This window comes from Staurois parvus, unplaced genomic scaffold (assembly GCF_062004578.1).
Source record: "Staurois parvus isolate SC_StPar_1 unplaced genomic scaffold, SC_StPar_1.0 ptg001079l, whole genome shotgun sequence".
Lineage (NCBI taxonomy): Eukaryota > Metazoa > Chordata > Amphibia > Anura > Ranidae > Staurois > Staurois parvus.
The window spans coordinates 902,453-926,452 of record NW_028318875.1 but is presented as its reverse complement, the minus strand read 5'-3'; the positions used below and the strand labels follow the sequence as shown (position 1 = coordinate 926,452).

The 24,000-nt window shown below is 44.0% G+C and overlaps 1 protein-coding gene across 3 annotated transcripts; it reads left to right on the top strand.

Moving 5' to 3' along the window:
* The first annotated feature begins 1,829 nt into the window (after nucleotides 1-1,829).
* LOC149440509 (uncharacterized) lies at nucleotides 1,830-23,301 on the top strand. Of its 3 annotated transcripts, none has more exons than XM_089658540.1 (7): nucleotides 15,734-15,794; nucleotides 16,099-16,218; nucleotides 16,534-16,668; nucleotides 16,744-16,867; nucleotides 16,982-17,079; nucleotides 17,177-17,315; nucleotides 18,252-23,301. In XM_089658540.1, the coding sequence occupies exons 2-7, from the start codon at nucleotides 16,123-16,125 to the stop codon at nucleotides 19,784-19,786; spliced, it is 2,127 nt and encodes a 708-aa protein (XP_089514666.1). In that variant the 5' UTR covers nucleotides 15,734-15,794; nucleotides 16,099-16,122; the 3' UTR covers nucleotides 19,787-23,301. The 3 variants fall into 3 exon arrangements, with proteins under 3 accessions (XP_089514667.1, XP_089514666.1, XP_089514665.1); XM_089658539.1 differs by lacking the exon at nucleotides 15,734-15,794 and adding an exon at nucleotides 15,823-16,018; XM_089658541.1 differs by lacking the exons at nucleotides 15,734-15,794; nucleotides 16,099-16,218; nucleotides 16,534-16,668 and adding exons at nucleotides 1,830-2,844; nucleotides 3,398-3,532.
* Nucleotides 23,302-24,000: the final 699 nt, after the last annotated feature.

The following is a 24,000-nucleotide window of genomic DNA, read 5'->3' as shown; positions in this document are numbered from 1 at the left end:
AGCTGCTACATCTCATTAACAGTTATTGTTTCATGAGTCAATGTCACTCTCATATGTCACTCTAGTCAGTGTGATACTAGTCAGTTTTTGGAGTCTTTGGTGAGTGAATTGTGACTTCTTACTAACTGTGTTATGCAAAGTGGTATCTGTGTTTTATGTACCTTACCTCTGTTAAATCAGCTAGTTCTTTTTCAGGGTTTGTCTTCTTCAATAAAACCCATATAAAATATTCTCAGAGTGTCGAAGTGTTCTGGGTATAATCGGAGATGTCACCAGATTCAGGTGAGAGCTGAACCTATATATCTAGCCAAGCATCACCCAAGGGTGTGCTACAATTATACACCCATTGGTTGCCCTGTTAGGTGCACCAGCTTGATAACACACACAGCAAATCATGGGCCTTCAGCTAGAACAATGCATGCTTGGTGAAAATGCGCAGCTGGTCTTCAGTCTGGTGTGAGAATGAGTTAGATGTAAGGTGTGGAAGAGAGATTGTTGGCAGCAGAAGTGGTGGTTACAGCATCTCGAAATCTACTGATCTCCTGGGATTTTCACAAAGTATGATCTGTAGCATTTTTAGACAGTGGAACAAGCAACAAACACCCTCCAGTGAATAGAAGATCCACGGGTGAAAACGCTTGTTAATAGGAGAGTTCAAAGGAGAATCGTTGGACTGGTTCCTGCAAACATAGTGACTGAAAACACCTTTTTAGTGGGAAAGGTCCAAGGAGAATGGTTGGACTGGTTCTAGCTAACCTTCCATTATAGCAGTGCTGTTTATAAAGACACCTGTAAATACGCAAGGTGAGGAGCTTTGAGGAGGATGGACTACATCAGCAGAAGGCCATGTCAGGGTCCTCTCCTTCTTTTTAGGCATGTGTGAAAAGTCAATCTGTAATTCTTCAAAAGGACCCTGTGGTGGAGGAAGATGGTCATGTTGACCATAATGCTGTCCTGTATTTTTGTTCCTGAAACAAATAACACGCCTTCCTAATTGTTCCTGACACCACCTTCCTTCTAAGAATGAGGAAGCTGGGAAAGGTTAGAGAAGATCAGCTAACATTCCACAGCTACTCCAAGAACCTCCCTATATGGGCAGAAGGACACTTCTGAACACTCAATGTGCGGAGCTTAGAAGATCATGGACTATAACAGCAGAAGACTAGCTAACATTCCACAGCTACTCCAGGAACCTCTCTATATAATAGCAGTGCTGGGCAGAAGGACACTTCTGAACATTCAATGTGAGGAGCTTAGAAGATCATGGACCATAACAGCAGAAGACTAGCTAACATTCCACAGCTACTCCAGGAACCTCTCTATATAGCAGTGCTGGGCAGAAGGACACTTCTGAACACTCAATGTGCGGAGCTTAGAAGATCATGGACTATAACAGCAGAAGACTAGCTAACATTCCACAGCTACTCCAGGAACCTCTCTATATAGCAGTGCTGGGCAGAAGGACACTTCTGAACACTCAATGTGCAGAGATTAGAAGATCATGGACTATAACAGCAGAAGACTAGCTAACATTCCACAGCTACTCCATGAACCTCTCTATATAGCAGTGCTGGGCAGAAGGATACTTCTGAACACTCAATGTGAGGAGCTTAGAAGAGCATGGACAATAACAGCAGAAGACCAAGCCATCCAGCTGTGAAATGTGTCACAGTGGTGGTGGCAACATCTCACAATCTGCTGACCTGAGATTTTCACAGAATACAATCCAAATTGGTACAGAAACCATCCAGTGAGTTGCAGATCTATGATTGAAGACACCTTATTAGTTGGAGATGTCAGAGGTGAACAGTTGGACTGGTTCTAGCTAACATTCTACAACTGCTGCAGTAACCTCCCTTTGGTTTCAGATTGTCAGAATTTGGTGCACAAAGTGTAAATCCATAGATCCGTCCTGTTTGGTGTTGACGGTTCAGTCTGGTGGTTTTGAATTGCTGTGGTGACTGGTTTCCGGGCACTCATTCGGCCCCTTAATCATTGATCATATTTGAATGCCACCATGTACCCAATTATTTTTGCTGACCATTTGGACCACCTTGAAGCACAATAGAATGATTTATGGATTACCGGGGCCAATTTTTTTTTTATCATTGAACCTGGAGAATTCTGGACGCTGTAAAAGGGAAATGACCCTCCTTGGGTCGGGTTCAGCGGTTCTCAACTGTCTATTTCAATCATCAGCGGATAGACTACTAAAAATACGGATGTATTCAGCTAGCAGTCGCCACAAGATGGCAATCTCCTTTCAGTGGACCGCACTGGCAGGATGTGGCATGACATAGACAGGAAGTAAAGGAAGGGGAAAACAGGAAGTGGTGTCATATAAAGACAGGAAGTTCCAGGTGGGAGGGGAGTCGGGAGGAAGTAGAGGAGACATTGGTGGAACTGGCAGCAGAGGAGGCAATAAACTCTTTTTTTCTATGTATACTCAGTAACCCCCGTCATGTCCGGCCTCTTACTCCATCGCCATGTCCGTCCTCTTCCTCCATAGTCATGTCCTTCCTCTTCCTCCATCGCCATGTCCGTCCTCTTCCTCCATCGTCATGTCTGTCCTCTTCCTCCATATTTGTTGTAACATAATGTTCATGATGAATTAGGCCAGTAATATAGTATAAGAAGATGTCTGAGACATCAAAACTATGGAGGAACTCTGCTATGATATCTTTCAGCCCCAGTACAGTCCAGATAATTCTCAGTTTATTATCCGTCTACAGAGAAGAGTGTCTTATATAGACCACATCAAGGAGAATGGACGAAAACTGGAGTCACATGACTGAGAGGCTACTCAACCTCACCCTGGAGATCATCAACCTTCTGACTGGAGAGGTGAGGAGGATTCTAGGAGGTCACATGACATCACTCTCATCTCTATTAATAAAACACGGACCTGACCGGAGAGGATTCTGGGAGGTCACATGACATCATTCCTATCTCTATTAATAAAACACAGACCTGACTGGAAAGGTGAGGAGCATTCTGGGAAGTCACATGACATCACTCTCATCTCTTTTAATAAAGCACGGACCTGACCAGAGAGGATTCTGGGAGGTCACATGACATCATTCCTATCTCTATTAATGAAACACAGACCTGACCAGAGAGGTGACCGGAGAGGATTCTGGGATGTCACATGACATCACTCTCATCTCTATTAATAAACCACAGACCTGACCGGAGAGGTGAGTAGGATTCTGGGAGGTCACATGACATCACTCTCATCTCTATTAATAAAACACAGACCTGACCGGAGAGGTGAGGAGGATTCTGGGAGGTCACATGACATCACTCCTATCTCTATTAAGAAAACAGACATGACCAGAGAGGTGAGGAGGATTCTGGGAGTATCATTTGGCTTTAATTCTTTGTTTCCTCAATACAGAGGTTTCCTTCTGTGAAGTCTGGTGGTAATACCACCATCACGGTGCCTCAGCCTTGTTCGTTGACACCTGGGACAAATCACAAGCAGAAGATTCTAGAAGTCACCAAAAAGATGATGGAGCTGCTGACAGGAGAGGTGAGCGGTGCCGGGAATTCTGGGACATTCTCCAGTAACAGACAAGGGATGTGTCTGGATGGTGACTGTATCATTGTGTGTGTCAGGTTCCTATAAGGTGTCAGGATGTCACTGTCTATTTCTCCATGGAGGAGTGGGAGTATTTAGAAGGACACAAGGATCTCTACAAGGACGTCATGATGGACAATCAGCCGCCCCTCACATTATCGGGTGGGAGGAGACTGGATTGTGAAAGGAAAGCATATTCTTTAGGTAAGAGGAGATTGAGAAATTTCCATTGCTGCTATGAAGTTACCCATCTAACATGCCTAATTGATGTATATATTACCATGCATATAGTAAATAATGTGCAGCCCTTTATATATTTATCTAGTCTTGGTTTTTAGGACCCAGTGTTCCTCAATATAACGTCATGTTCCCAACAAATGAGATGAAGATGCTGTACACCATATGAAAGGTCCATCTCCATTCCTCAATATAATGTCATGTTCCCAACAAATGAGGAGGAGAATACTGGACACCATATGAAAGGTCCATCACCATTCCTCAATATAATGTCATGTCTCTAACAATGAGGAGATACTGGACGCCATATGAAAGGTCCATCTCCATTCCTCAATATAACATCATGTTCCCAACAAATGAGGAGATACTGGACACCATATGGAAGGTCCATCTCCATTCCTCAATATAATGTCATGTTCCCAACAAATGAGGAGGAGATACTGGACACCATATGAAAGGTCCATCTCCGTTCTTCAATATAACGTCACATTCCCAACAAATGAGGAGGAGATCCTGGACACCATATGAAAGGTCCATCTCCGTTCCTCAATATAACGTCATGTTACCAACAAATGAGGAGGAGATACTGGACACCATATGAAAGGTCCATCTCCATTCCTCAATATAACGTCACGTCCCCAACAAATGAGGAGGAGATACTGGACACCATATGGAAGGTCCATCTCCATTCCTCAATGCTCTGTAGTTGAATAGTCAATAATGAAAAATCTCTTTCCAGCAGATGGACACTCGGATGTCTGGAATTCTTTGGAGGAACCATCTCATCTCGTGTCCTCTCCAGATGATCACAAGATAAAGGAAAGGACAGTCCAATCTTCTCCCGAAGTAGAGTACACAACTGAAAATAAACATCACAGGTTTTCCTGCATGGACAGGTCTGCTGTCCCCAATATATGTCCGATAATTCACAGTTTGGACAGATCAGCAGATTCTGAGTATTCCGAGAATTCCTCTGATAGGCTGCACACAATGACCTCCCCAAGAATTGACAATCCAGGTAGGACACCAGGTGGACTTATCGAGAACCCTCAAACTCATGCGGTTAAAGAAATGTATACATGTGGGACACAATCTGAAGATGGGAAATGTTCAAAAACAAAATGGAAGTGTCCAGTACATCAAAGTGGTGACCCAATTGAGAAGACTTTTTCCAGGTCAGACAGTCAGAAGGTGAACTCTGTTAGACATGAAGTTCACCCCACCGAGGAGCCCTCAGAACATGGAAAATGTTGTCCCAAAACCCATGTCATTGTCCAAATTGTAAAGAAACCATTCCCTTGTTCAGAGTGCGGGAAATGTTTCAGTCAGAGAACGCACCTTCTTACGCACCAGAGAATTCACACAGGCGAGCGTCCTTTTATTTGCTCAGAGTGCGGGAAGAGTTTCTGTGAGAAAAGGTACCTCATTAATCACCAGGGTAGTCACACAGGCGAGCGTGCTTTTTCATGTTCAGAGTGCGGGAAAAGTTTCACGTGGCAAGAGAGTCTTATGAGGCACAAGAAGATTCACAGTGGAGTGAGGCCGCACTCGTGTTCAGAGTGCGGGAAACGTTTTGCTGAGAAAACAGATCTACGCAGACACCAAAAAAGCCACACGGGCGAGCGCGCCTTTTCATGTTCAGATTGCGGAAAAGGTTTTACCAGGAAAGAGAGTCTCATAAGGCACATGAACTTTCACAGCGGAGTGCGTCTGTATTGCTGTTCAGATTGTGGGAAACGTTTTGGTCTGAAAGAAGAACTCCTTGATCACAAGAGAACCCACACGGACAAGCTTCTTTATTCATGTCCCGAGTGCGGGAAATCCTTCCGCCTCCAAAAATATCTACTTAAACATCAGAAAAACCACATGGGTGAGCGGGTTTCCTGTTCAGTTTGTGGTAAAGATTTTGCTCGCAAAGATGGGCTTCATAGGCACATGAGAATTCACTCTGGAGATCCTTCATAATCATGCTTGGAGTGCGGGAAATGTGGTGAAAAAAAAAAAGAGAGAAGACAGGTGGACGAGTGTCCTTTTTTTGGAAAGTAATTGTGTGAGAAATGTTAGTCATTAAAGGCACTTTTATAGACACCAGGGTAGGCACTCAAATGAGTGTCCATTTTCATGTTCGGAGTGCGGGAAATGATTTATTCAGTAGGGAACTTTCTTCACACCAGAGTAGTCACACGTATGAGTATCCATTTTCATGTTTGGAGTGCTGGAAATGTTTTATGCAGCAGGAAACTTTCTTCACACCAGAGTAGTCACATGTATGCCTGTCCATTTTCATGTTCGGAGTGTGGGAAATGTTTTATTCAGTAGGGAACTTTCTTCACACCAGAATAGTCACACGTATGAGTGTCCATTTTCATGTTCGGAGTGCGGGAAATGTTTTATTCAGCAGGGAACTTTCTTCACACCAGAGTAGTCACACGTATGAGTGTCCATTTTCATTTTCGTTTTGCGGGAAATGTTTTATTCAGTAGGGAACTTTCTTCACACCATAGTAGTCACACGTATGAGTGTCCATTTTCATGTTTGGAATGTGAGAAATATTTTATTCAGTAGAGAACTTTCTTCACACCAGCGTAGTCACACATATAAGCGTCCATTTTCATGTTCGGAGTGCGGGAAAAGTTTTATTCAGTAGGGAACTTTCTTCACACCAGAGTAGTCAATCCTATGAGTGTCCATTTTCATGTTTGGAGTGCAGGAATGTTTTATTCAGTAGGGAACTTTCTTCACACCAGAGTAGTCACATGTAAGCGTGTCCATTTTCATGTTCGGAGTGCGGGACATGTTTTTTTCAGTAGGGAACTTTCTTCACACCAGAGTAGTCATACGTATGAGTGTCTGCAGCCTCTCCCTCCTCCCCCCTCCCCCCTCCTGTGTGGTTGCGTCTCTGCAGCCTCTCTTTTGGTGTCTTAACTAATATCAAAATGACTGTGACTGTGGTCCTCCTGGGGCAACCAATCACTTCTGAGGAGCTGACGTGTTTCTGTGGACATCTCAGGCCGGAACTCTGGGATCATGTAGTAGAAACGGCGGACCATTGTTGTCACGTTTACGTTTTACGATTTTTTTTTGGTGTTTTGGATGCAATAAAAATCTCTCTAATTACACCAAATATGTTGTCCTTTGCCATTTTTGAACACGTGACATTAGAAACAACCAATTGGCCATCCCGAGTGACACCATTGACCACATAGGTTCATGGAAGATGTTGGGTCTACGTCGGGGTGAAGTTTTTGGGTTTTTTTTTTACGAAACACTATTTAACCTTTTTCCCGTGAATGACGGGGGTACTCATTTATGGTGGCGATGAGGGACAGATATCTGGGGGTTGTCTTCTTTTCAAGGAAAATCCCAAGTCCCATCTCCCCGCCACATCTACTGGCTTAGGTATGTGGAGATGAGGCCCATGGGGAATGGGTGTCCTCTATGGCAGTATAATACCCTCTCAATGTTGATCGCAGGTGGCCTGGATGGTCTGGGAAGAAGGCCTGGCCAGCTAGGCTGTACGCTGGTTTGGGATGAAGACCATGGTGGACCACCTGGATCAGTATCTAGTTTTCGGTAGGTGGCGCTGTGGGCAGTGAAGATAAATGAACTTCTGGTGGGTTGAGCCCAACTGTGGATGGTGGTGGTGGACTCCCTGGGGGCTTGGGTTGCTACCTTTCTGGTACAACTGTCTGGTCCTTTCAGCAGGTGAAAGGAGAGGAGTGGTCTCCAGAAAAATGCAACTCTTTATGTAAGGTTCACAAAATGTTTATTGAAAGGGTAAAACTTATACATCCAGGACATGGATTCTGAGGGGGTGAAATACATCGAGGACACGGATTCTGAGGGGGTGATATACATCAAGGACATGGATTCTGAGGGGGTGAAATACATCGAGGACACGGATTCTGAGGGGGTGAAATACATCCAGGACATGGATTCTGAGGGGGTGAAATACATCGAGGACATGGATTCTGAGGGGGTGATATACATCAAGGACATGGATTCTGAGGGGGTGAAATACATCGAGGACACGGATTCTGAGGGGGTGATATACATCAAGGACACAGATTCTGAGGGGGTGAAATACATCCAGGACATGGATTCTGAGGGGGTGAAATACATCGAGGACACGAATTCTGAGGGGGTGATATACATCGAGGAAACGGATTCTGAGGGGGTGATATACATCGAGGACATGGATTCTGAGGTGGTGATATACATCGAGGACACGGATTCTGAGGGGGTGATATACATCGAGGACACGGATTCTGAGGGGGTGAAATACATCGAGGACACGGATTCTGAGGGGGTGATATACATCGAGGACACGGATTCTGAGGGGGTGATATACATCGAGGACACGGATTCTGAGGGGGTGAAATACATCGAGGACACGGATTCTGAGAGGGTGATATACATCGAGGACACGGATTCTGAGGGGGTGATATACATCGAGGACACGGATTCTGAGGGGGTGAAATACATCGAGGACACGGATTCTGAGGGGGTGATATACATCGAGGACACGGATTCTGAGGGGGTGATATACATCGAGGACACGGATTCTAAGGGGGTGATACACATCGAGGACACGGATTCTGAGGGGGTGATACACATCGAGGACACGGGTTCTGAGGGGGTGATACACATCGAGGACACGGGTTCTGAGGGGGTGATACACATCGAGGACACGGATTCTGAGCGGGTGATATACATCGAGGACACGGATTCTGAGGGGGTGATATACATCGAGGACACGGATTCTGAGGGGTGACATACATCGAGGACATGGATTCTGAGGGGGTGAAATACATCGAGGACACGGATTCTGAGGGGGTGATATACATCAAGGACACGGATTCTGAGGGGGTGAAATACATCCAGGACATGGATTCTGAGGGGGTGAAATACATTGAGGACACGAATTCTGAGGGGGTGATATACATCGAGGAAACGGATTCTGAGGGGGTGATATACATCGAGGACACGGATTCTGAGGTGGTGATATACATCGAGGACACGGATTCTGAGGGGTGACATACATCGAGGACACGGATTCTGAGGGGGTGATATACATCGAGGACACGAATTCTGAGGTGGTGATATACATCGAGGACATGGATTCTGAGGGGGTGACATACATCGAGGACACGGATTCTGAGGGGGTGACATACATCGAGGACACGGATTCTGAGGGGGTGACATACATCCAGGACATGGATTCTGAGGGGCTGATATACATCAAGGACACGGATTCTGAGGGGGTGACATACATCAAGAACACGGATTCTGAGGGGGTGATATACATCAAGGACACGGATTCTGAGGGGCTGATACACATCGAAGACACGGATTCTGAGGGGGTGATATACATCGAGGACACGGATTCTGAGGGGGTGATATACATCAAGGACACGGATTCTGAGGGGGTGAAATACATCGAGGACACGGATTCTGAGGGGGTGATATACATCAAGGACATGGATTCTGAGGGTGTGAAATACATCCAGGACACGGATTCTGAGGGGGTGAAATACATCGAGGACACGGATTCTGAAGGGGTGATATACATCGAGGACACGGATTCTAAGGGGGTGATACACATCGAAGACACGGATTCTGAGGGGGCGACATACATCAAGGACACGGATTCTGAGGGGGCGACATACATCGAGGACACGGATTCTGAGGGGGCGATATACATCGAGGACACGGATTCTGAAGGGGCGATATACATCGAGGACACGGATTCTGAGGGGGCGATATACATCGAGGACACGGATTCTGAGATGGCGATATACATCGAGGACACGGATTCTGAGATGGCGATATACATCGAGGACACGGATTCTGAGGGGGTGATAAACATCAAGGACATGGATTCTAAGGGGGTGATATATGTAGCACACCCTTGGGTGATGCTTGGCTAGATATATAGGTTCAGCTTTCACCTGAATCTGGTGACATCTCCGATTATACTCAGAACACTTCGACACTCTGAGAATATTTTTTTATGGGTTTTATTGAAGAAGACAAACCCTGAAAAAGAACTAGCTTATTTAACATAGGTAATGTACATAAAACACAGATACCACTTTGCATAACACAGTAAGAAGTCACAATTCACTCGCCAAAGACTCCAAAAACTGACTAGTATCACATGAGAGTGACATTGACACATGAAACAATAACTGTTAATGAGATTTAGCAGCTTATTGACATTTGCTATAGCAGTACTATCTAGAGCAGAAATATCCTACCTAACCACTGGCCAGTGGGATGAAACTTAAAGTCTCTCAATGTTGGGGCCGTTTAATTAATGGAAGAGCGCTCACTCTCTGCATGGGAGAGTATTTGTACTCCAGGGGTAGCAGGATAGCACAGTCTCCTTTAAGCAGAATCTTCCAGTGAACATTGCAATAGAAAGAAACAACACTTCAACAAATCTTTACCATACAGGCGAAATCCTGATATACTGACACTTGCTCAGTATATTCAGAGCAGCAAGCTTCTGTGGGGACTTGGAACTAAACACACTCTTCAGCCACAGCACAAATCTTGAGGAGACAATCACCAGTAATATACAGAGACAGAGTTCTCTCATCAATCTGCAGCATGGAATAGCTAATTCTGAGCAGCTTGGGCTTTCCAAGATCTGTGTCACTCTGAGAATTAGAGAACAGGCTTTCTCATGACCATTCTCCAGAGATGAACAGCAAGTGCAGCAATATCAAAATCCCCTTTCATCACTGTTTCTGGATTGTCCTCTAGATAGCATTAGATAGCAGTAGAAATCCTCTGTCTTTCAGCAGCTCCAGACTTTGAGAGACACATGCACTTGAGTGGCTGTAATCCTGAGTGTCAGGCAGGACAATCCTTAGTTTGCACACTGTCCTCCTGCAACAATTTCTCTGCTACACACCCCCAGCCCAGTCCATGGCTCTAGCAGCACAGAGAGTGAGACTCTGTGAATTCACACCAGAAGCCCTTGCTCCATGTGGTCCCCTGAAAATGTCTGCCTCCCCACATGTGCTTCTTCTTCCTTTTTCCTCTCTCCTTTCCTCCACAGCCAATCATAAGTTCATCTGCAACAGTGCTGCTATGGGTGGATCCTTCTCAGCTGTAGCAACAACCAATCAGAGCACAGTCCTGCTTTTCCTGTCTGTCACTCACAAAGAGAGAAAAGAAAAAAAAAATGCTTTGCAACTGCTGTTTAACCAATTCAATACCGGGCAATTTTACACCTTCCTGCCCAGGCCATTTTTCAGGTTTCAGCGCTCTCACACTTTGAATGACAATTGCGCGGTCATACAACATTGTACCCAAACTAAAATGTTATCATTTTCTTCACACAACTAAAGCTTTCTTTTGGTGGTATTTAATCATCGCTGGGGTTTTTATTTTTTGCTAAATTAACAAAAAAAGTCCAAAAATTTTGAAAAAAAACATGTTTTTCTTTCTTTCTGTTATAAAAGTTTGCAAATAACTAATTGTTCTTCATAAATTTAGGCCGAGATGTATTCTACTACATGTCTTTGGTGAAAATAACCCAAATTAGGATGTATTTTTTAGTTTGTAGGAAGGTTATAGAGTTCACAAACTATGGTATAGATCTGAATATTGATCAATCCTGAAGTACTGATGGCCAATCTAATTTCTTGAGGTCCAAGAATGTCAGAATAGTACAGATATCCCCCAAATGACCCCTTTTTGCAGAGTAGACAGTCCGACGTACTTCATAAGAGGCATGGCGAGTTTTTTGAAGTTGTATTTTTTTTGTGATAATTTTTTGGAAAATGAAAAAATTAAAAAAATTATTTTCACTATTTGTTTTTTACATACTGTCACCAGTGCAGTACAGTGTCATCATATAACTGGCATGGCGGTGATCAGGGACACTGACTGGTGACAGTGTGAAAAAAATATATATATATTATAAATATAAATATATATTTTTTATTTTTTTTATTTTAAATTTCTTTTTCTTTTTTTTAAGATTTTTTTTTCATATTTCACTATGTCCAAAGTAGTACAATGTTACCATAGTAACATTGTACTACTTTGGGGAAGTGATCAGTACTTTTTTTTTTTTTTACACAATTTGCTTATAGCAAAGAATTACTTTGCTATAAGCAAGCATGTACCTGAATGACATCGATTCATTCAGGGTTTTTTTTTTTTTTTGTGCTTAGCTGTGATTTGGCTACAGCTAATCACATGATTAGCTGTGACCATTCACAGCTAGACACTAGTATACAATGGATGGCATGAATGAAGCCATCCATTGTATGCAACTGTCATGTGACCTGCTGTGATTGGTCACAGCAGGTCACATGGTATCGGCAACGGGGGCCGGTACTCAGATCTTTCATCGGCCGTGTCCGAGGTACACGGCCGGTGACAGATCACGCTGCTGGGTCCTCCCGGAAAGCTAGTACATTCTTCCCGACGCCATTTGGCCATAGGCCGGGCATCAAATGGTTAAGATTTAAAGCAACCAGCACATCTCTACATATACATCAAGGACATGGATTCTGAGGGGGTGATGTACATCAAGGACAAGGATTCTGAGGGGGTGATGTACATCAAGGACACAGATTCTGAGGGGGTGACGTACATCAAGGACACGGATTCTGAGGGGGTGACGTACATCATGGACACAGATTCTAAGGGGGTGACGTACATCAAGGACACGGATTCTGAGGGGGTGACGTACATCAAGGACACGGATTCTGAGGGGGTGGTATACATCAAGTACACGGATTCTGAGGGGGTGGTATACATCAAGGACATGGATTCTGAGGGGGTGGTATACATCAAGTACATGGATTCTGAGGGGGTGGTATACATCAAGTACATGGATTCTGAGGGGGTGTCGTACAGCAAGGACATGGATTCTGAGGGGGTGGTATACATCAAGTACATGGATTCTGAGGGGGTGACGTACATCAAGGACACAGATTCTGAGGGGGTTAAAGACATCAAGGACATGGATTCTGAGGGGGGTGCCCATTCCATTTTTTCTCTTATCCTCCTCAAGGAAAAAGATTTGATATGGATTTTAAGGGGGATCTCTTTTTTTTCCTCTTTGCTTAAGGTCCCCCTTGAAATCCAAACCAGACTCTTTATCAAGGCATGTAGCCTTGGTGGCCAAGAAAAGAGGAGTCAGCAAGCTTGTGGTGTTGGACCCCTCTAACAGTCAATACTGAACTCTTATCCCAGTTCCCTACCCAGGCATGCAACCTGGATGACCAAAATGAGGGTTAGCAGCAAAAATGCCCCCCAACCATGCCTTCAACATTGGAAACAGAAGCCTCCCCCTTGACAGGATACCCTGTCCCAATGTTGATGGAGACAAAGGACTCTCCCCACAACCCTGGCCCAGTGCCTATGGAGGTCTGCAGGGGGAACTTATCACTTACAAAAAAATATTGCTAAGACAGAATGGGTGCAGAGAAATGGAACAACAATGGTGAAAGGTCTGAGGGATAAAACATATCAGGAGAGACTTCGGGAACATGTGAATATGTACCATCTGGAGAAAAGATGAGAAATGGGTGACATGTATGAAACCTTTAAATGCATCAAGGAGGCAAATGAGGTTTAAGAGGGTAGTTTTTTCAGTATGTAGTCAAGATCAAGAACATGGGGAAATGACCTCCAACTAGCAGGAGGAAAGTTCAAAACTGAACTTAGAAAGTATTGTTTTACTGAAGGAGCGGTTGATGCTTGGTATGGACCCATCAGAGGTATGGTATGGACCCATCAGTGACTCAGTCAACAGTAAGTGGGTTCAAACATGCTTGGTACACACATAGACCTATACTCTATTAACAAAAAATATATGTATATAAAAAAGAACATGGGGTAGACTGAATGGACCATTTGGTCTTTTTTGTGCCGTCACTCTATTTTTCTAAAAATGGAAGCCATCTTTGAAATATGGGGCCCCATGACATTAGGCCCTGGTAACCTATATGACTCATTCACAACAAAAATGCATCGATTATGTCATCCAGAGATGTAGGTCGAATGTCAATCAAACAACTAGCCAACAATACAGGACAAATATCTCCCATAAAAAATGACAGCTTCTCAACCGGCTTCTCCATATAAACAGACAGCCCAGGATGCTAGGTAACATCATCAAACATGAATGTACCCAGATGGAGGGTCAACATTTGGTGTAGATAGTGTGAATCTGGCTGGTGGTGGTATAATGGTGTGTTGACTGCTTTCTTGGCATTCGTTGGGTCCCTGAGGTCGAGAAGGGAAAAGTCCACCTGAGAATCTATAGATCTGTCCCACCTGATGTTGGTGGTTCAGGCTGGTGGTGGTATAATGGTGTGTTGACTGCTTTCTTGGCATTCGTTGGGTCCCTGAGGTCGAGAAGGGAAAAGTCTACCTGAGAATCTATAGATCTGTCCCATATGAAGTTGGTGGTTCAGGGTGGTGGTGGTATAACGGTGTGTTGACTGCTTTCTTGGCATTCGTTGGGTCCCTGAGGTCGAGAAGGGGAAGTCCACCTGAGAATCTATAGATCTGTCCCATCTGATGTTGGTGGTTCAGGGTGGTGGTGGTATAACGGTGTGTTGACTGCTTTCTTGGCATTCCTTGGCTCCCTGAATACATATGCCGTGAAATTACCCAATTTGTTATTGATCACAAGGGCCATTTGAGGGCTACTAGGTTGGTGTACTGAATAATGGGACCAATCTATGCATATTTATTTATTTATTTTTTTAAATAAAACCAAGAAAGTCAAGAATGGGAAAAGTCCACCTGAGAATTTATAGATCTGTCCCGTCTGATGTTGGGGTTTCAGGGTGGTGGTGGTATAACTGTGTGTCGACTGCTTTCTTGGCATTCCATGGGTTCCTGAATACAAATGTCATGACATTACCCATATTGTTGGTGACCAAAAGGGCCATTTGAGGGCTACTGGGTTGGTGTCCCCAATAATGGGACCAATCTGCATTTTTTTTAAAATAAATCAGAGCATTTTTTGAAAGTCGAGAAGGTAAAAGTCCACCTGAGAATCTATAGATCTGTCCCGTCTGATGTTAGTGGTTCAGGCTGGTGGTGGTATAATGGTGTGTTGACTGCTTTCTTGGCATTTGATGGGTCCCTGAAGTCGAGAAGGGGAAAGTCCACCTGAGAATCTATAGATCTGTCCCATCTGATGTTGGTGGTTCAGGCTGGTGGTGATATAATGGTGTGTTAACTGCTTTCTTGGCATTCGTTAAGTCCCTGCGGTCAAGAAGGGAAAAGTCCACCTGAGAATCTATAGATCTGTCCTGTCTGACATTGGTGGTTCAGGCTGGGGTTGGTATAACAGTGTGTTGACCGCTTTCTTGGCATTCCTTGGGTCCCTGAAGTCCAGAAGGGAAAAGTCCACCCTAGAATCTATAGATCTGTCCCGTCTGACATTGGTGGTTCAGGCTGGTGGTGGTATAACGGTGTGTTGACTATTTTCTTGGCTTTCATTACGGCCATGAAGACAAATGCCATGACATTACCGTTTGTTGGTCATCACAATGGCCATTTGAAGGGTACTAATTTGGTGCCCCGGATAACAGGACCAATCTATGCATATTTATTTATTTTCTTAAATAAAACCAGAGCATTTCTTAGAAGTCAAGAAGGGGAAAGACCACCTGAGGTCAGGTCGTAGGGGGTTCCCTCGTCCCTTGTTTTTCATGTTCTCTGGCTATATAAGAAGGAGGACTTTTTGTATGTCTTCAGTAGCCAAACTACATATCTAAATCAGGATGACCAGGCTTAGCTTTACTCAAATTACTATTTCCAACATCAGCCGGTAGTAGTCAGGCGACTAACAAAATGCCGAAGCCTTCAGCTAGTATACCCTCCACAAGATGGCAATCTCCATTACTTTGAGAGGACCAGGCAGGCAGGAAGTGATGTTGCCTAGGCAGGAAGCATAGAGGAGACATTGCTCGAACTGGCAGCAGAGGAGGTAATGAGATCTGATTTTCTATTTACACCCAGTAACCCCCCCGTCATGTCCGTCCTCTTCCTCCATAGTCACTGTGACATCTTTTATCTCCAGCAGATGATGACACACACATATATAGAGTACAGTGATATGTCAATATAATACCTCATTTAGTGGTCTCCTCTGCATACAAAGAACTCCCAAATTTCCATCATCCTGAGGTCATCTGGGCTATCTATCCAATGGTACCAATGCTTTGTCAGAACTGTACAGACAATGTTACACACAAAACAATCCAGATCATTCCTAAATTATCTATCTACAGAGAGAAGCATCCAGTTTAGATCACATGACCACCTTAGAGAAGATGGAGGAGGATCAGGGTCACATCATCGAGAAGACCTTGAACCTCACGCTGGAGATCATCCACCTACTGATCGGAGAGGTGAGAAGAGTTCTGGGAGGTCACATGACATCACTCTCACCTCTATTGATAAAACACAGACCTGACCGGAGAGGTGAGGAGGATTCTGGGAGGTCACATGACATCACTCTCACCTCACCTCTATTAATAAAACACAGACCTGATCAGAGAGGTGAGGAGGATTCTAGAAGGTCACATGACATCACTCTCACCTCTATTAATAAAACACAGACCTGACCGGAGAGGTGAGGATTCTGGGAGGTCACATGACATCACTCTTATCTCTATAAAGGAAGATTTCGTGAGTATCACCTTACCTTCAGTTTTTTAATACAGAATTTACCTTCGGTGAAGTCTGGAGACCATGTGACCATTACGGTGCCTCTACTTCTCCCTCTCACGCTTGAGAGAAACAGCAAACAGAAGGTTATAGAAGTCACCAAGAAGATGATGGAGCTGCTGACAGGAGAGGTGAGCGGTGCCGGGAATTCTGGGACATTATCCCGGGATGTGTCTGGATGGTGACTGTATCATTGTGTGTGTCAGGTTCCTATAAGGTGTCAGGATGTCACTGTCTATTTCTCCATGGAGGAGTGGGAGTATTTAGAAGGACACAAGGACCTCTACAAGGACGTCATGATGGACAATCAGCCGCCCCTCACATCACTGGGTAAGAGGAGACTTTATTGGAAAGGAGAGAGCAGTACGGAGGGTCCACCTAGATCCCCCATCATCTGATAAACACAGAAACAATGGATTCAGTCAGTGTGTGTGTTTCCTACAGATGGATCCAGTCATGGGAACCCACCAGAGAGATGTCCCCGTCCTCTGTATTCCCGGGATTCCACAGAGGAAGATCACACCATCCCTCGCCATCATCAGGTAGATACAACTGAAGGTATAAAGCGCAAAAGAGGCCCCAAATTGTATATAATTATGTATCTTTTTTAGTTTTTGTTCTATTATTTTGTGGGTTTAGAGTCAAGACTTGATTCAAACGAAGGTTGAAGTTAAAACAGAAGAAAAGACTTATGTAAGGGGTATTCAACAATCTACGGAGAAGGTTGGGATGATGGGGACATCTAAAGAGAAGGATTCTTCTCTAAATGTCAGCTCACGTAAGTACTAAGAACCAAGTGTAGAAAATCTTCAATTTTTTAACTTCTAAAAGTTAAAGGTGTGTAGACCAATCAATAATTTACTTTGGAATATTTTGGCCCCTTGCTATCATAAAATCATAGTATCTAGAGCTGTGTCGTTGATTTAGTTCCACACGGTGTGCACAATCCTCTGACAGAGAACAGTTGGATCAATATAGAGAACATTCTTCTTATAATGGAAGACCTACTTCCTTATCAAGGAGATCATCATCGATGTACCATCCAAGACCTTATCTCCTTATGTGTTCAACAAAAGAGGTGGAGATACTGGACACCATATCAAAGATCCATCTCCATTCCTCAATTTAACATCATATTCCCAACAAATGAGGAGGAGATACTGGACACCATATGGAAGGTCCATCTCCATTCCTCAATATAACGTAATGTTCCCAACAAATGAGGAGGAGATACTGAACACCATATGAAAGATCCATCTCCATTCCTCAGTATAACGTCATGTTCCCAACAAATGAGGAGGAGATACTGGACACCATATGAAAGGTCCATCTCCATTCCTCAATATAACGTCATGTTCCCAACAAATGAGGAAGAGATACTGGACACCATATGAAAGGTCCATCTCCATTCCTCAATATAACGTCATGTTCCCAACAAATGAGGAGGAGATACTGGACACCATATGAAAGGTCCAACTCCATTCCTCAATATACCGTCATGTTCCCAACAAATGAGGAGGAGATACTGGACACCATATGAAAGGTCCATCTTCATTCCTCAATATAACGTCACGTTCCCAACAAATGAGGTGGAGATACTGGACACCATATGAAAGGTCCTTCTCTATCTTATTACAAATAATGTCATCATTGTATGTACTCGATAAACCAGTGTGCTGTAGTCAAAAGGTTATTTATGGAAATCTTTTTACAGAAGATGGACCTGATGCCTGGAATAGCCCCGAAGAACATATGCTCTCCTCTCCAGATGATAACAGGTTCATGCAAAAGTCTTCAGACGTAAAGGCCACTGCTCTAAATATACACCGCAGACTTTACTGTGCAGAATCATCAACTGATCCTTTAAATATTCTTTCTCATCAATTACATACTGCCACCCCAAATGTATATCCAATAATTCACAGTGTGGACAGATCCGCAGATCCCTCTAATTTTAAGGAACCTTCTGATAAGTCACATGCCATCCAGAATATCCCTTCAGGAACTCATGTTGCAGATCAGGCTCCTGATTCTTTAAACCCTGAGGAATCTTCCTATGTTATACGCAGAGCTGAGGCCATTTCTCCACATTCTAAAGATAAAAAATGTTCAACATCCCCATCAACTTTATTTCAGAAGACAAATACAGTTGAGCGACCATTTTCATGTTCTGAGTGCGGGAAATGTTTCAAGACAAAAGGACATCTTGTTTTTCACAAAAAAATTCACACCGGAGTGCGACCCTACCTTTGTTCAGAGTGCGGCAGACGTTTTATATCCAAGTCGGGTTTGATCAGACATTTAAGCCAACACACTGGAGTGCGGCCCTATTCTTGCACGGAATGTGAAAAGTCTTTCGTAGGCAAAAGCGACCTTCTCAGCCATTTGAGGTTTCACACAGGAGAACGTCCTTATGTATGCACAGAGTGCGGTCAGTCCTTCATGCAAAGTGGCCATCTGAAGAAGCATCTCAGAATTCATACAGGCGAGAGACCTTATTACTGTTCTGAGTGCGGGAAGTGTTTCTCTTGGAAAGACACACTTAACAAACACCAGCGAACCCACATGGCCAAAAAAACATATACATGTAGGGCATGTGGAAAAACCTTTCCATTCAGAAGCATGCTTATCCTGCACCAACGAACCCTCACAGATGAGCAGCCAACAAAATCTGAATGTGGGAATTCCTTAAAAACAAAATCAAATTTTCAAAAACATCTAGATGATCACATGGCCGAGAAGATCTCATCATGCTCTGAGAGCGAGGAAGTGCTTAGAAAGAAGTCAGAGCTTGTTGGAAATCAGGAAGCGCACTCCACCGAGGAACTATCTGAACAAGCAAAACGTCCCTCACAGAAGGAAAGCCCCGATGCACTTTTTAAAAACCACACTGTAGAGAAGCCGTTTTCCTGTTCAGAGTGTGGGAAATGTTATAGTCAGAAAGGACACCTTAAAACCCACCAGAGAATTCACACGGGTGAGCTTCCGTATACATGCTCCGAGTGCGGGAAGAGTTTTAATGAAAAACGATACCTTGTTAATCATCAGAGAAGTCACACGGGCGAGCCTGCTTTTTCATGTTCGGAGTGCGGGAAAGGATTTAATTGGAAAGAGAGTCTCATGAGGCACTTAAAATTTCACAGCGGAGTGCGACCTCATTCCTGTTCAAGCTGCGGAAAAAGTTTCACCCTGAAAGGAGACCTTCTAAGACACCAAAGAACCCATATGGACAAGGTTCTTCCTTCGTAGACATCTGAGATCTAACAGAGACAAGCTTCTTCCTTTTAGGACACCAAAGAGCCCACAAGAACAAGCTTCTTCCTTCTTATACACCAGAGAATCCACATGAACAAACTTCATCCTCCTTATACACCAGAGAATCCACACGAACAAGCTTCTTCCTTCTTAGACACCAGAGAATCCACACGAACAAGCTTCTTCCTTCTTATACACCAGAGAATCCACAAGAACAAGCTTCTTCCTTCTCAGACACCAGAGAATCCACACGAACAAGCGTCTTCCTTCTCAGACACCAGAGAATCCACACGAACAAGCTTCATCCTCCTTAGACACCAGATAATCCACACGAACAAACTTCATCCTTCTTATACACCAGAGAATCCACACGAACAAGCGTCTTCCTTCTTAGACACCAGATAATCCACACGAACAAGCGTCTTCCTTCTTAGACACCAGAGAATCCACACAAACAAACCTCATCCTCCTTAGACACCAGAGAATCCACACGAACAAGCTTCTTCCTTCTTAGACACTAGAGAATCCACACAAACAAACCTCATCCTCCTTAGACACCAGAGAATCCACACGAACAAGCTTCTTCCTTCTTATACACCAGATAATCCACACGAACAAGCTTCATCCTCCTTAGACACCAGAGAATCCACACGAACAAGCGTCTTCCTTCTTAGACACCAGATAATCCACACGAACAAGCGTCTTCCTTCTTAGACACCAGAGAATCCACACAAACAAACCTCATCCTCCTTAGACACCAGAGAATCCACACGAACAAGCTTCTTCCTTCTTAGACACCAGAGAATCCACACGAACAAGCTTCTTCCTTCTTATACACCAGAGAATCCACACGAACAAACTTCATCCTCCTTAGACACCAGAGAATCCACACGAACAAGCTTCTTCCTTCTTAAACACCAGAGAATCCACAGGAAGAAGCGTCTTCCTTCTTAGACACCAGAGAATCCACACGAACAATATTCTTCCTTCTCAGGCACCAGAGAATCCACACGAACAAACTTCTTCCTTCTAAGACACCAGAGAATCCACACGAACAAGCTTCTTCCTTCTTAGACACCAGAGAACCCACACGAACAAACTTCTTCCTTCTCAGACACCACATAATCCACACAAACAAACTTCTTCCTTCTCAGGCACCAGAGAATCCACACGAACAAACTTCTTAGACACCAGAGAACCCACACGAACAAACTTATTCCTTCTCAGACACCAGAGAACCCACACAAACAAACTTCTTCCTTCTAAGACACCAGAGAATCCACACGAACAAGCTTCTTCCTTCTTAGACACCAGAGAATCCACACGAACAAACTTCTTCCTTCTAAGACACCAGAGAATCCACACGAACAAGCTTCTTCCTTCTTAGACACCAGAGAATCCACACGAACAAACTTCTTCCTTCTAAGACACCAGAGAATCCACACGAACAAACTTCTTCCTTCTCAGACACCACATAATCCACACAAACAAACTTCTTCCTTCTAAGACACCAGAGAATCCACACGAACAAGCTTCTTCCTTCTTAGACACCAGAGAATTCACATGAACAAACTTCATCCTCCTTAGACACCAGATAATCCACACGAACAAACTTCTTCCCTCTCAGACACCAGAGAATCCACACGAACAAACTTCTTCCTTCTTAGACACCAGAGAATTCACATGAACAAACTTCATCCTCCTTAGACACCAGATAATCCACACGAATAAACTTCTTCCCTCTCAGACACCAGAGAATCCACACAAACAAACTTCTTCCTCCTTAGACACCACATAATCCACACAAACAAACTTCTTCCTTCTAAGACACCAGAGAATCCACATGAACAAGCTTCATCCTTCTTAAACACCAGAGAATCCACATGAATAAACTTCCTTCTAAGGCAGCAGAGAGCCTACATTGGCAAGATTATCCTTCTGAGACATTAGAGGACTGACATGGACGTTCCTTCTATTTTTGATACCAGATAATCCACACAGACAATCTTCTTCATTCTCAGATATAGGCAAGCCCATATAGACAGGATTCTGCCTTCTTAGACACCAGAGAACCCACACAGACAAGCTTCTTCCCTCTTAAACAGCAGAGAATCCACATGGACAAGATTCTTTCTTCTTGGACATCAGTTTCTTACTTCCTAATCACCAGAGAACCCATACAGACAAACTTCTTCCATTTTATACCCAAGACAATCCACAAGGAGCAGATTTTTCATTTTTAGACACCAGAGAACCCACATGGACACTTTTCTTGCTTCTTAGACTCCAGAGAACCCACATCGACAATGTTCTTCCTACTTAGACTCCTGAGAACCCACACAGAGAAGCCTCTTTCTTCATAGACTCCCGAGAACCCACACAGAGAAGCTTTTTCCTTCTTAGAGAACCCACGTGGGCAATTTTCTTCCTTTTTAGACTCCAGAGAACCCACACAAAGCAGCTTCTTCCATCTTAGACACCAGAGAACTCACATGGGCAATTTTCTTCCTTTTTAGACTCCAGAGAACCCACACAAAGCAGCTTCTTCCATCTTAGACACCAGAGAACCAACATAGGCAATTTTCTTCCTTCTTAGACGCCAGAGAACCCACATGGAAAAGCTTGTTCCTTCTTAGACACCAGAGAACCCACACAGAGAAGCCTCTTCCTTCTTAGACTCCAGAGAACCCACATGGGCAATTTTCTTCCTTCTTAGACTCCTAAGAACTCACATGGAGAAGCCTCTTCCTTCTCAGACACCAGAGAACCCACATGGACACTTTTCTTGCTTCTTAGACTCCAGATAACCCACATGGACAAACTTGTTCCTTCTTAGACTCCAGAGAACCCACATGGACATTTTTCTTGCTTCTTAGATTTAGAGAACCCACACAAGAAACTTCTTAATTCTTAGACACCAGAGAACCCACATGGACAATTTTCTTCCTTGTTGGACTCCAGAGAACCCACATTGAGAAGCTTCTTCCTTCTTGGACACCATTGAACCCACATGGGCAATTTTCTTCCTTCTTAGACTCCAGAGAACCTACATGGGCAACCTTGTTTCTTCTTAGACACCAGAGAACCCACATGGATAATTTTCTTCCTTCTTAGACTCCTGAGAACCCACACGGAGAAACCTCTTCCTTCTTAGACACCAGAGAACCCACATGGACAGGCTTCTTCCTTCCTTCTTAGACAGGGATCCATTACAGACACCAGAATGGTCATACATATCAATGTTCTTTTTCATATTCAAAGTGCATGCTCAGATTGTGAATATTTAAAACAATGTAAAAGCAATCTACATGAGAAAGATCAAAATGTCTGAGTGAGTTGGTGAAGACATGCAGACAAATATACAAAATGATTAGTCCAACATCACATTGTTGAATAAAACGAGGCTACATCTATGATACAGGATGCGTGTATTGCACTGATAACACATGGTGCCGTGTATAAATGTTCAAACACATCAATTGGAATAAAAAAAACAAAAACATATGAAATATTACTGTTCTATGACAATATGATGTGCTATGTACAGTGGCGCACTCAGGAGGGTGTGGGACACTGGGGTTCTGGTGGCCGACTGACAGTTTTCAGGCTCCTTCGCTGCTCTAGTCACATGATGCAGCTGATGGGAGGACTGCATCTGGTAACTTGTGGGGGGAGATCTAGACTGGAGCGGAGTCTGTGCTGGGGAGGGGGGGGGGATCCTGTACTGGAGGTTAGACAGGGAGGAGCTTGTGAACTGAACGGGTGGACTGGGATGGAGAATTTAGGGCAGTAGGGGGAGAAATGTACTGTGGGGGATTGGGGCTGTTGCTTGAAATCAGTCCTGGGTTGTATATGGGCTTGAGGAGGATTGTACTGGTGCGTTATGTACTCCTGACCTCTGCACTCTCTACATTATACACATGGCTCCTGCACTCTCTGTGCTACACGCTCATATCCCCTGCATTCTGTGCATAGCCCACCTCTGAGCCCTGCACTCTCGGTGTCACTCCCTCCTTACCCCTTCACTCTCCGAGTTTCATGCCCCTGGTCCCCTGCCTTCTTTGTGTTGCAAGCTCCCGATGCCTGCATTGCACACTCCTGGCCCTCGCCTTCTGCGTGTTACACACTCCTGAACCCTGAACTTTTTGCATTATGCACTCCTGGTCCCTGTATCCTGTGCCTGGCATTTTTCTGACCTATAAAATGTC

Bases quoted from the DNA above. Each gene is read 5' to 3' on its own strand.
- LOC149440509 (XM_089658539.1), top strand. The intron at 16,219-16,533 runs GTGAGAAGAGTT...TTTTTAATACAG, and splicing joins TCCACCTACTGATCGGAGAG to AATTTACCTTCGGTGAAGTC. The intron at 17,316-18,251 runs GTAAGTACTAAG...ATCTTTTTACAG, and splicing joins TTCTCTAAATGTCAGCTCAC to AAGATGGACCTGATGCCTGG.